Source organism: Alternaria conjuncta (genome assembly GCF_024043145.1).
Source record: "Alternaria conjuncta strain BMP 0040 chromosome Unknown scaffold_3, whole genome shotgun sequence".
NCBI lineage: Eukaryota > Fungi > Ascomycota > Dothideomycetes > Pleosporales > Pleosporaceae > Alternaria > Alternaria conjuncta.
In genome coordinates, this window is record NW_026250092.1 from 1,057,164 (window position 1) to 1,069,205 (window position 12,042).

Consider the following 12,042-nt stretch of genomic DNA (forward strand, 5'->3'; position numbering starts at 1 on the left):
AACGGCCATGTCGAGGTGCCTGAGGGTGGCTGGAAGGCTTAGACAACGGCCGTGGTCAGCGCCCTCGCAATCGTTGTCCGGTCTTTGGTCTGGCTGTCATCTCTTTTCACGATGGCCTCGGGCAGTATACCGCCTTGAATATGTTGGTGGGTACTGCTGTTTGCATCACCCCCTTGTTACGAGACGAGTGGACAACGAAGTTTGAAAACATCTTCTTGATTGAGTCTCAGGCATTGTCACTGCCTAGTCGTATAGTTTGAGACATATATCCATGATCCTTATATCCTGTCGTTTGCCGTGAAGTCGTGCATCCATCCCTTATATATCCACATACTTGCACCCCAGAAGACTTCACTCAGGGTGCGTCCATTCCGGTCTTGTAGTGACAAAGTAGCCCTCAAGAACGAGGCCAAGTGCAGTTCTTCTGGAGACAGCAGCCGTTGACGACACATGTGCAGCCACCGTAGAAACCCTAGACGCATGTTCATCAGCCAGGTACAGTATTATTCGTTCTGCGATAGCTAGCAGAGGAGATAACCTACGTTGCATGGACACTCGACACACGCCGTGAGAGTATCGGCGACTGTGGCACCGCCGCCATCAATGCCAGTGTCGGCCTCGATGAAGGAGCGCTTGAGGGAGATCTTTGGGAAGTGACTGTCAGTAATAGTCTCAAACAGGGTGATGGTACATGGGGATTAGAACTTACAGCTCCAGGGGCGGCCATGGTTGTTCCGAAGAGGAGAGTGGCGATGATGGTGGTAGCCTTCATGTCTGCGACTTGGTGCTTGGTTGCTGGATGTAATGGAGATTGCGGTACTGAGTGTGATGGAAAGTCTGAAGCAGTTGATGATTGTGAGCGAAAGCAAGGTGTGGATCTTCAGCAAGGAGAAGAAACGGGGGATTATATGCTGTGTGCGACTGCTTCCCCAGAATGCGGGTAGCTAGCGTAGAAACTTCATACAGCAAGCACGCCCGCGTTGAGCCTGTTGAGCCTGTTGAGCTTGGACTTTTCAGTCTTCTAGACCGCTAAGGGCTGTTATCCTCATCCGGTAGGAGATAAATGTGCTCACGGCAGGAGGCGACTATGCGATTGCGCCTTCCAGACTGCGTCGGCCTGCCACGCATCCCGAGGTCGCTCCTGAAAAGGCCGACCTGGAGCTGGAGCTGTAGTCTCCATCGTGACAGGTCTATAAATCCCCACTGGAGGAGCCACTTCAAGGATGCTCTAAGAGTTCCTGTAATTTCCAAGCTCTTACTGAGTCCTTCCAATCGTGCCTGCTCTGGCAATGTAAAGTAGTTCAAAATGTGTCTTGAGCTGATCCTAAAGTCATTCTCCTTAACTTCGGCTAAGAAGATTACGAGACTGATACAGCAACGAAGTAGGTAATGTAGTCGACCAGCGCGACTTCGCGTAGATACCATTCGCGAGACGAACTCAACCTAATCCAAGACAAAAGAAATGGTTTCTACAAATGAGACAACATGGAGAGCGGTGTTACTCGACGAGAGCCCGATTTTTTACAGCATGTTCAAGAAGGCAAACAAATAAAGGAGGTGCTGGAGCAAGTAAGTCCGATTGGGTGGCTTGTCAGCTTTGGATAGGGATTGGTATGGAGATGAAGATAGTGTCAGTCGATTGAATCTTTGAGGGACGAAGGATAACGCCGTTGTGTTTTTTGTTCGCTGCGGGGTCAAGTCGAATAGAAAGAAAAGAGAGTGGAGTGGTGGTTGCGACTAACTGCCCAGGTGCCAGCACGTGCCGCGTGCGCGAAGACAGCCGTCCGGGGTCGTTTCGTGACCACCTGGGCAAACTTCGCGCTCTCGTTGCCTACTATCAGATATCTGTGCATGCCCATGTCCCATGGACTCGTCAAGCGGCGTGTCTTCCTCATGCAGCAAAAACGTCTGAACGGTCTAGCCTCTGCGCTGCAGGGTCCGGCACCTGATAGCTTCACGTCGACGTCATCATGCCGAAACCGCGACGCGCAACGCCTTTCTCAACAGGCTGTCGCCGCCAGCGAGGACGATAGACCACCTCCAATATGAGACTGTGATCTCTACGACACTAACATTTAGCCTCTGCTAACATTGCATGCCTCTCTGGATCACGTCGGCCTGCCCGCATTCCAGCCATTACCCAGTCACGTCTCTCGAGTTGCGCGCATCGCTTGCGGCAGACCCATCGCAAATATGTCGACTGATACAAAGCAGCAAAAGAACGCCAAGTTCGGTCATCTGCCTCTGTCTACGTCTGGACCACAGGAGACTAGCCTGACTGTACTACACGCCCACCCACTCTAGTAGCCATACGACTAACACACTGTCCAGGGCAATGCACTTCTACGAACACCCTACTTCAACAAGGGCTCGGCCTTCACCAAAGAAGAGCGCGATGTCTTCAAGCTTCATGGGCTCCTTCCCACCAACGTCCAGACCCTCGACGAGCAGGTCAAGCGCGCATACGCCCAGTATTGCTCCCGACCGAATGACCTCGCCAAGAACACCTTCATGACGAGTCTGAAGGAGCAGAACGAAGTATTATACTACAGGGTATGCGACGGTTGATAGTGTCGGTCATGGCATGGCATGGCTGACGGCTGCAGCTCATCCTCGACCACCTCAAGGAGATGTTTTCGGTCATCTATACCCCCACTGAGGGCGAGGCCATTGCCGACTATTCCAAGATCTTCCGGCGCCCTGAAGGTTGCTTCCTCAACATTGACGATGCAGACCGCGTCGAGGACGATATCAAGCAATGGGGAAATCCCGACGATATCGATGTGATAGTCGTGAGCGACGGGCAACAGATACTCGGCATTGGCGATCAGGGTGTAGGAGCCATCCTCATCAGCATAGCGAAGCTCGTCATCTACACTCTGTGCGCAGGTATACATCCTTCGCGAACACTCCCTGTGGTCCTTGACTGCGGCACCGATGTCAGTAGAGAGACCCGAATCAGATGCGCATCGCTAACGAGAGTAGAACAAAGACCTTCTCAACGACGAGCTTTATCTTGGCATGCGAAAAGAGCGAGTATACGGCGAGCGATACGATGACTTCGTCGACAAGTTCGTAAAGGCTGCGAGAAAACACTACCCCAAAGCCTACATCCACTTCGAGGATTTCGGATTGAACAACGCGCGGAGGATTCTAGACAAATACACACCTGAGATCGCATGTTTCAATGACGACGTACAAGGCACCGGCTGCGTAACGCTTGCAGCTATCATGGCAGCCTTCAAAGTAAGCGGAACCAAATGGGAAGAAGCTCGCTTCGTCATGTTTGGCTCGGGGTCGGCAGGCACGGGAATTGCGGACCAGATCCAAGATGCCATCGTCCAGAACACCGGGAAGTCGAAGGAAGCAGCCGGGCGCCAAATTTGGTATGCTTCTTTACACACTCAGTCCAGGAGCCCACGCTGACCCCAGTATAGGTGCGTCGACAAGCCTGGTCTGCTTTTACAAGGCAAGAAGGATCAGCTCACTCCGGCCCAACTTCCGTTTGCGCGAGAGGACAAGGAGTGGGAGGGCAAAGAACATGGCGATCTTCTGTCCGTCATCAAGGAGGTGAAGCCACACGTTCTCATCGGTACCTCGACCAAGCCAGGGTCGTTCTCAGAAGACGTCGTTCGAGAGATGGCGAAGCACGTCGAGCGCCCTGTCATATTCCCACTATCGAACCCAACCAAACTCCATGAGGCCAAGCCGCAGGATCTATTCGACTGGACCGATGGCAAAGCGTTGGTGGCAACCGGTTCGCCATTTCCACCGGTCAAGCACAATGGCAATGAATACGATATCTGTGAGTCTACAATTTTCGTTCCGTAATGATGTTGCTGACCGCTCCAAGCTGAATGTAACAACTCGGTAACGTTCCCTGGCATCGGCCTCGGTGCTGTCCTCTCCCGAACCCGCCTTATGACTCCCGCTCTCCTCGTCGCAGCTGTACAAGCCCTTGCCTCGGAGGCTCCTGTTCTGAACAACCGCGGAGCCGGTCTCTTACCAGACGTCGAAGACGTGCGAGAAATTAGCGTCCAGATTGCGAAGAGTGTGATCAAGAAGGCTGTGGAGGATGATCTGGCCCAAGAGAAGGATATACCAAGTGGCGATGCAGATCTAGAGGAGTGGATCAGAGAGCAGATGTGGGATGCAAAATATCGTCCGTTGAAGTTGGTCGAACACAGCAATGCGACTGCACATGCGAGAGGAGAAGCAGGCACAGCGAGTGGGCAAAGAGAAGCAAAGCACTAATGGTAGAGGGACATACATTGCCTGACTCTGTGTCACCAATCTGATGTATCTTCTCGCCCAGTGGTCCTCTCTTTCTCATTCAATCATGACATCGAAACAAGTACTGTACTTGTTCGCACCATCAAAATTCCACACCCATACCATCATATGCCGACCCTTCTCCATACACTCTGGCCTATACCAGAACGTTAGCAGGGAACTCCTCCGATCACATCTGTCCCCGCTCCTAACAAAACAGCACCAACGAAAAGAAGATGGACTTACAAATGTACCGTTTGCCAATTTCCCTTATCTTGCAGCGCCGGCGGCGCCGTAATCTTCAAGTCCGCCGGATACGCAAAGCTCTCTTCACTAAACCCATTATCCTGCACAAGATTCTCTTTTGTTAATTCCTTCACATCCACAATCTCCTTTTCTTTACTACCAGCCCAGTACACGGAGACCCTTCCCGGATCGCCCTTTTCCACGCCACCGAAATTACCCCGGCTGTGCCCGTTGCCGCCGAACATGAGTGTTATGGATGACCCGGGTGCGGCAGTCGCCATTGGGGCCGGCGCGTCGTGGTGGGGTGGCTTGCTACCAGGTTCTTGCGGGATCGTAGGAGTTAGGTATTGGGCTGGCGCGCGTTGCCTGGGGTGACAGGCATGCGTGTCCCCCTTTGAGGCTGCGGCGGGGAGATCCCATATATCTGGATGTTGTTAGTGGGGATGTGTAAGAGAGGAGGAAGAGGGGTACACGCACATTCTATGCCTTCGTCTCTCCAATCGCCTGGATTTTGCTTTCCACGCGGCCAGCCGTGGCATAGGTTTGCGAAAGCTGGCATGCTGTGAGAGGATTAATTTCCTTCAATTGTACGTGTGAGCAGAGGGTAGATACGTACAGCGGGTCAACCGGCGCCTGTGGCGTTGCAAGTGCCGCAGCTGCCATGTCGGCTTTTATACCGGTGTTGTTGTGGTTGGTACAATGCAGCCATGAGTGTGCTGAGGCTGTGGTGAACAGCGTTATTGATGTTGCTAGATTGATCAGCTTCATGCTTCCCGGAGGTAGAGTATATCTGGCGAGAATGGCAATGTGCAAAGGAGGACACTGGGATTACGTAGATATGTTGCTCGAGGTTTGAAATGGGTGGCAATGAAGTGCCGCTATATAGCGGAGACTTATTGAATCCTAGTGTTTTTTTCGTGAACACGGTATTGATGGGGACGTATGTGATCATACAGATCATGACTGCGGTGTTGATAATATTCGCATGGCTGGCATTGTTGATCACGAATTTGGTCAAAGGAAATACATCACAACAGCACTGTGCGTGGAGTTGCTGCATGGGTACGATCAGCATTGAAGGAAAAGACATTGAGTAGAGCTATGTCAGAGACATGCTAGTCAAACAGTCAATGTTTCGCTGGCAGCACATTGAAGCGCTAAAAGTGAGTAATCCAAACGACTGTTATTGATCACATTATTCGCCCATTGGCGCCAAACATTGAGCAACAGGAACCCCTGTCATACGCTCCATAGCATAATCCTTATCCCCTCTTCCCGCCTCAGGCCTCGGTTTCTTTCAGAACTGCACTGTGTTCGCATCTTCATATTCCAATCTTGTATCCTTCACGCCGCCAGCGGCCATCACAGTCTGTTTCCCCAGCGACAGCAATGTCTTCCCAACAATCCTCTTCACAATAAACCAAGTAATAGAGCTGAGGCCCACAGTCCAGTCTTTATAGAAGCGCAAAACGTGCATAACATACATATGCACGAAATTGTCGTTGATCTCTTCTCCAGACATAGCTTCGTATGCAACCTGTGCCATACGCATCATAAGCCGAGAAGTAATCTGAAAGCACAAAGTCTCAAGTGCAAACGCACCGCACCTTCTCAGCAGCCTGGGTCCAGTGTCTTCCAATGCCTCGCGGAATGTGCGTCGGGGTTGGTATGCAGACTCGCGGTACGTGGTGTGCAAGCATTGTCTTCTACGTCGTCCTGGGTCTGTCGCGCTTGGAAACCATGTCGATGGCAAGAAGAGAGTCAATCCGGGGAAGGTGATGTTGATTGGGCCCAATGTTGCTGGAGCTTTTTGCTGGGCAATAGGTTCGCCGGGGACAATTGAGAAGGTGGATGAGCGACGGCAAAGACCTTCCTCTGAATCACTCTCATACGACGCAGAGTTTAGCGTGGGCTTCTCTGGAGTGAGCATCATGTGGACGTAGGGGATCGCGAAGGTGAGTGCGAGGAGGAAGGGTAGGCGAACGGTGATTTCGAAGAGGAACAGGGTAACGATTATGGCTACTAGGATGTGGAGCTGATGATGGTTAGCAAAGTGACCTCAGATGTTCTGATTGCGTGAATACTTCTTACCGAATACGATTTGATGGATTGAAGCAGAGGTTGTTGGCTGTCTCCTAACGTGCTCTCCAATTGTGACATTGAGTTTGCAGATCCGCTCTCATGTTTCCAAGCGTATGTTGTACTCGCAGTACTCTGACTCGATGCGTCGTCCTTCTCGTAGTAACACGATCGATCTAAGAAGGGTAGATCCTGAGAATGGCTGATGCTTCCTCGTCTTTGCGGGCTGGAGTGCACTTGGCTGGGTGCGTAATTATGCGATTGTAACGGCATGTTTCTAGATTCGTCGCAGACGTCGTGCTATACTTCAGCGGATTAGAAAAGTTGTTTTAGCTGTGTGTAGCCTGGAGTGGGTGTGCTTGTGATGTTTGTAGTGGAGTAGAAAGCGGACAAAGAATCGCACTCAACGTCCCGATATGAAAGGCCGCACACGACAATGCAGACTGACGACAATGACTCAAAGAAGTACTCCTCATGATCTAGAAAGATGCATGCATGGATGAGTTGTTCAATGGTGAGTTTGTTGAATGTGTGCAGATGGGATGACAATCGGAGAGCAGTTACGACTGCGAAAATCGGACCTGGAGTTGCAAGAATTGATGACAGTGACCAGTTTGGGTATATAAGAGGATGTACAAAAGTGGTCGAGAAAACGCTATCATCGCGGTCGCTCGTCAAGTCCGTCGCCGTTCGCCATTACCGTGCTACCGCACACGATCCCGTCGTTAAACGCTTTCCCGCGCCTCGGTCTCCCATATCAGAAACTGTACATTATGTTCGTAATCCTCATGGTTGTAGTAGTGACCACCGATAGCGTGATCTAACAACTCCCTCGCGAAGTAGTCGTCTTGTCGTCTTATGAATTTGCAGAACTCTGCGTACTCCCTCCCCAGCACGAATTGAACAAAGCATTCATTCATGACGAATTTCGTGGCATGCGCAATTTCCTCGATGTCTCTCATAGATGGACTGACGACTTGGGACAAGAAGGACGAGATGGCTGCAGTTGTTGCGGAGCCGCTGAGGGATGCAAGATAGGCGAAGACAGTCGTTATGCCACGGTCTCCGAACGACGATCGTATCCGGTCTTCGCGGTCTTGGCTCGTTCGGATCTCAGCCAGTACTATCAGAGTCCTGCTCCCCAGGCGTTCCACATCGATGTGATATGAGCCCTTTTTCTTGCAATCCGGACCGTTCCGCGCATGTGCGTTCACCCCCGCATCGTGAAAGTCGATTTTGAGGGCCGGGGTTGCGTTATTCGCTATCAGGTGCCGGTTGAGGTAAGCCACAAAGTGGTTGCGCAGGCTATGCGTGGCCGTGGGGACTTTTTCGGATAGCACGGCAACTGCGAAGTCGTCTGTAGGGTTCGAGATGGTGGGAATGAAGGCTCGAGCTAGGTCCGTGCCCAAGCGATGCGCTAGTCGGTCGTCGCCAAATACGTATTTCTGGTAGTCCTTGAGGGAAAACGGAAATGCGCTCTCGTCGCGGCCGACGATGTTGTGCAGCGAGAAGACATCCTGAACCATTGAGACTCGAGGGATGCGAGACCCTAAAAGATGAAATTTCGTGGGTCAAAGAGAGTGCGCGAGCATTTTGAGGTCCGCTGGCCGTGTAGTTAGCGGCGACCACCGTCTGGATTTCGACCTGCCAAGAACGGGGCTGTGTAAATGTCACTCTTCTCGAAACCGCCCGTCTTTGACTAAAATGCCGCACAACACGTCATATGCTAGCCTCTCCGATGGACTTGGATTTATGGTAGGTTGAAGCTCCATGCTGATATCCGGATCGTTGCAGATCAATGCTGCCGACTGTGCGACGAGGGGCGAGTGCCGCGTGTCGCTCTTGCCCTTTCACATGTCACCCACTGAGAATTGTCTACAGGGCTTCAAGTGCAGTGTGCGCGGTGGAAGCGAAGGCGACACCTATCAAAAAGCGGTGTCTCCGTGCGCTAGATGACAGTAAGAAGTTTGGAAGCGCCGTCGGAACAGGAACCGCCAGACAGAATTGGTTAACAGGTGCGGAATGATTGCTGCGAAGAAGACAAGAGAAGATGGCGGATAGAACGTCCCGCATAGCAGAGCATGTGCCATGTTGTACATATGCCATGGCAAACTACAACCCAATAAGCAAGTGCGTGAAAGCTTATTCAGAGAGCACGATGCTTGGCGATGCTTCACGCGTATCCGCTCCACCCGTGGAACTCAAGGGCGCTGTCAATGTCACTTGCCGATTGCCAAAAGGCACGACCAGGATTGCTGAACGGAGCTACGCGCCCCGACATTCGCTAGCGGGGTGCTTTCGTTTTCTCATGGCGTGTCTGCGAGCTCCTCGAAACTACTTAGGTACCTAGGTAATGTCCAAGGAAACCATCGCCAACCACTTCACGCAGTTCCACGTAACGCAATGGAAGATTCAGCATGGATAAATTCCAGGCATCCCCTGAAACTCGGCCGTGATTGGTCTTAGGGTCTATGGGGTCAGACTTGTCGAGAGATATAGCGTTGCCGGAGTTGGGGTAGTCCGTGCGAAAATGGCTCATCGACTGTGCAGCAAAGTCACGCTCACCGTTGAGAATTTTTGAACGGAAGCACGATGGATGATGCCACGAACATGTTCAATCCGTACTCTCGAGAGGTTGTGATGCCGAATGAAGGGCGCTTCGTGCTGGTGACACGTAGGTAAGGTAAAGCAGTACGCTACGCTTCTCCCCACGTGTGGGGCGCGTGGGATGCGAGTAGGTAGGCGAGGCGTGTACCACATCTACGAATTCAGGATCATGTAGACGGGACCCAACCTTGGAAACTTGGACCGATCATGTGCGCTCCTCACCGTTCAAATACACACTGGACGCCTAGGCATTTAGACCGCCCCTTACTTATGCTGCGAGCTACCAGGAGCGCCATACAGGGGCGCTCGCTTGCACTGTGGGTGATGGTTGTCGCTTGTCGAGAGACAACGATCGCACTCGGCTATACGGCAGCTGGCAGCATACAGGCTGCTGCTGCATTGGTTAGGCAGCTACTGCGCAAGGGTACTGGGTAGTTGAAGAAGTCTTATCGTGACCGCAATCACTGAGTGTGTCAGCAACACGCGAGTGGTGTGACTTTCATCCCAAACGCGCGATGTCGGCAGCGATAGGTATCGAATATCAGTGGCACCACCAGCTTCACGACTTTGAAAGGCGCAATCGTACTCGGAGACATGTATCAGATGAAGGCTGCAGATACAGACTACAGAGGCAACTGGCGCGTGGACGGCGCACTCGACATGAGACCGTGTCGAGCTACTGAGTCAGCCTGTTGATGACGGAGCGGAATCACGAATCGCTTTTTGCCAAGCGTCGGAAGTGGCCTTCCAAGGTTCGGAGCTTCCGACACGCGTCAGCTTGTGCTACCAACACTAACGCGCGCGGCGCGGACACATCACGCGTCAGCTCGGCTCGGCCCATCGCATGTAGTGACGATTGAACGGGTATTACTTCTAGTCTCCTATCTACTTCCAACATCCTCATCTTCGCAGTGGCCGACCTACTCGATCGCGATCTTCACCGAGATGGAACCCTTGGTCGTTTGCGCAACAATCAAGTCGTGGTCGTACGAAATGTCCTCCTTCACGGTGTCCACAAGCTTCGCCCTCGGAAGAACATTGAGGCACATGTACGCGCCCATAATGTACAGCTCACAGTACGCCAGTTGCTCACCAATACAGCTGCGGCTTCCCTTTCCGAACGCAATGAGCTTCTTCTGGAGCGCATAGTTTTGCGATCCATCTACCAACAGCCAACGCTCGGGAAGGAACTCGTCAGGGTCGGGGAAAAGCTCCCTGTTCCAGTGGTTGATCATGGATGTCATACCGATAGGTGTACCCCTTGGAATCACCCAGTCAGACTTGCCATCAGCGGATACATAGTGCAGGTCCTCCTGACGCGCGATTCTGGCAGATCGATGAGACACGCCGGGCATCATACGCAAACACTCTTGCAGAACAGCCCAGAAGTAAGGCACCTTCTCAAGCTCAACCCACTTCACAGTCTGTGTGTTGATTCCAGCGGTAGCGAGATCAGCCATCAGTCTCTGGTAAATCTCCGGCTTTGCGAGATTCCAGTACGTGAAAACAGTAAGAATAGCCTGCGGTTGCTGTTAGCTCTGGCTCTTTGACAATGGCATTCATCGGGTACTTACAGCAGTAGTTTCGGTGCCCGCAAGCAGGAAGTTGAAGCCTTCACCGTTGTAGCGGAACTTCTCCTCCTCTGACATGGTCTTGTTCTTGCCCATGACCTCAGCGAAGACACGTCCATTCTCGGGGTTCTTCAAAGCCTGGCCAATGTACTGAGGAATGGTTACGTTCATGACACGCATGACAGCCTTGATATCTTCACCGAGGTAATCGGCCATGAATGGCAGGACCTGAGCCATCTTTCGGCCCAATGCGTTGTGACGCATCATATACGCACTCTTGAAGAACGACTTGACCCAGGTTGCGAAGTTCGGCTCCCAACCTTCCTGTGCAACAAAGCCCATGGGCTCACCGAATGCGTACTGAGAGATGACATCGGCAGTATAGCAGTTGAACGCTTCTTTGACATCGAAAGCGGTCTTGCCGGCATAAGTGAGCATCTTGTCTGCCGTCATTACGGCAAATTCATGCACTTCGCCTTCGAGCTTCAACATCTGTTGGCGCGAAAAGAACTTGCTCAATGGAGCCTTGCGGGCACGGTGGAGGTCATGGTCGACAGTCGAAAATCCAGTTACTGAAACAGGTCCGGCTCCTCCAGTGTTCAATTGATGCTGCCACTTGTCGCGTGGGCGTCCAGGACCGGCATAGATCTCATCCGTGAAAGCAGGGTCGGAGCAGTGTAGTTCGTCTGGGTTTATGCGTACGATGGGTCCATATTGCTCATGCATGCGGGCGATGACTTTTCCATAGCGTCCTCCGAGCCACCAGTCGTGGTACGCTTCGTACAGGTAGGTGGCAGCTGCGATCTTCGGGCCAGGGAACTTGGCGAGTGGGTGGAAGGGCGAAATGTTGTATAATGCAATGGCAATTCTATAGCCGACCCAGAGTAGGACGAGCCAAGCCACCATCGCGACAGAGAAAACTGACTTGGAGCCCTGGGAAAGGCCCGAATGGTCGTCCATGTTGGGGAGGTTTGGCAGTTTGGCGAGGCACAACTGCACAAAGGGGAGAACGTGATTGCATGGCGATGTTTCAGCGAGGGCAATGGTATATACCGCAATGGTGTCTCTAGGCGACTGATAGCTCAACAGGGTCGATCCTTTCTCCTTCCAACCGCTGGCTTTTGCAGTGCATCCGCACCTGGCGATAGAACGAGCATCGCATGTGCAGCGCCGAAGATGCCCCGTATCGACTCCACTAGGTTTTCATTCAGCGATCGACCATTGGTGCTCCAAGACCCTGGAGGATCATAGCGCCACGTGGAAAGGA

At 52.3% G+C, this 12,042-nt stretch overlaps 5 protein-coding genes across 5 annotated transcripts; 1 reads left to right on the forward strand and 4 right to left on the reverse strand.

Annotated features, from left to right (window-relative positions):
* Positions 1–2,193: 2,193 nt before the first annotated feature.
* On the forward strand, positions 2,194–4,254 carry J4E85_002329 (uncharacterized protein; the record flags this gene model as incomplete). The annotated part of the gene is made up of 6 exons (XM_051466608.1): positions 2,194–2,280; positions 2,332–2,553; positions 2,607–2,939; positions 2,986–3,386; positions 3,438–3,805; positions 3,854–4,254. 6 exons carry the CDS (start codon positions 2,194–2,196, stop codon positions 4,252–4,254), a joined length of 1,812 nt encoding a protein of 603 aa, XP_051329463.1.
* Positions 4,255–4,514: 260 nt separating this feature from the next.
* Positions 4,515–5,077, reverse strand: J4E85_002330 (uncharacterized protein; the record flags this gene model as incomplete). The annotated part of the gene is made up of 2 exons (XM_051466609.1): positions 4,515–4,942; positions 4,996–5,077. The coding sequence occupies 2 exons, from the start codon at positions 5,075–5,077 to the stop codon at positions 4,515–4,517; spliced, it is 510 nt and encodes a 169-aa protein (XP_051329464.1).
* Positions 5,078–5,815: 738 nt separating this feature from the next.
* J4E85_002331 (uncharacterized protein) lies at positions 5,816–6,678 on the reverse strand (the record flags this gene model as incomplete). The annotated part of the gene is made up of 2 exons (XM_051466610.1): positions 5,816–6,553; positions 6,610–6,678. The coding sequence occupies 2 exons, from the start codon at positions 6,676–6,678 to the stop codon at positions 5,816–5,818; spliced, it is 807 nt and encodes a 268-aa protein (XP_051329465.1).
* Positions 6,679–7,322: 644 nt separating this feature from the next.
* On the reverse strand, positions 7,323–8,123 carry J4E85_002332 (uncharacterized protein; the record flags this gene model as incomplete). The annotated part of the gene is made up of 1 exon (XM_051466611.1): positions 7,323–8,123. One exon carries the CDS (start codon positions 8,121–8,123, stop codon positions 7,323–7,325), a length of 801 nt encoding a protein of 266 aa, XP_051329466.1.
* A 2,001-nt stretch (positions 8,124–10,124) lies between these two features.
* J4E85_002333 (uncharacterized protein) lies at positions 10,125–11,735 on the reverse strand (the record flags this gene model as incomplete). The annotated part of the gene is made up of 2 exons (XM_051466612.1): positions 10,125–10,724; positions 10,779–11,735. The coding sequence occupies 2 exons, from the start codon at positions 11,733–11,735 to the stop codon at positions 10,125–10,127; spliced, it is 1,557 nt and encodes a 518-aa protein (XP_051329467.1).
* Positions 11,736–12,042: the final 307 nt, after the last annotated feature.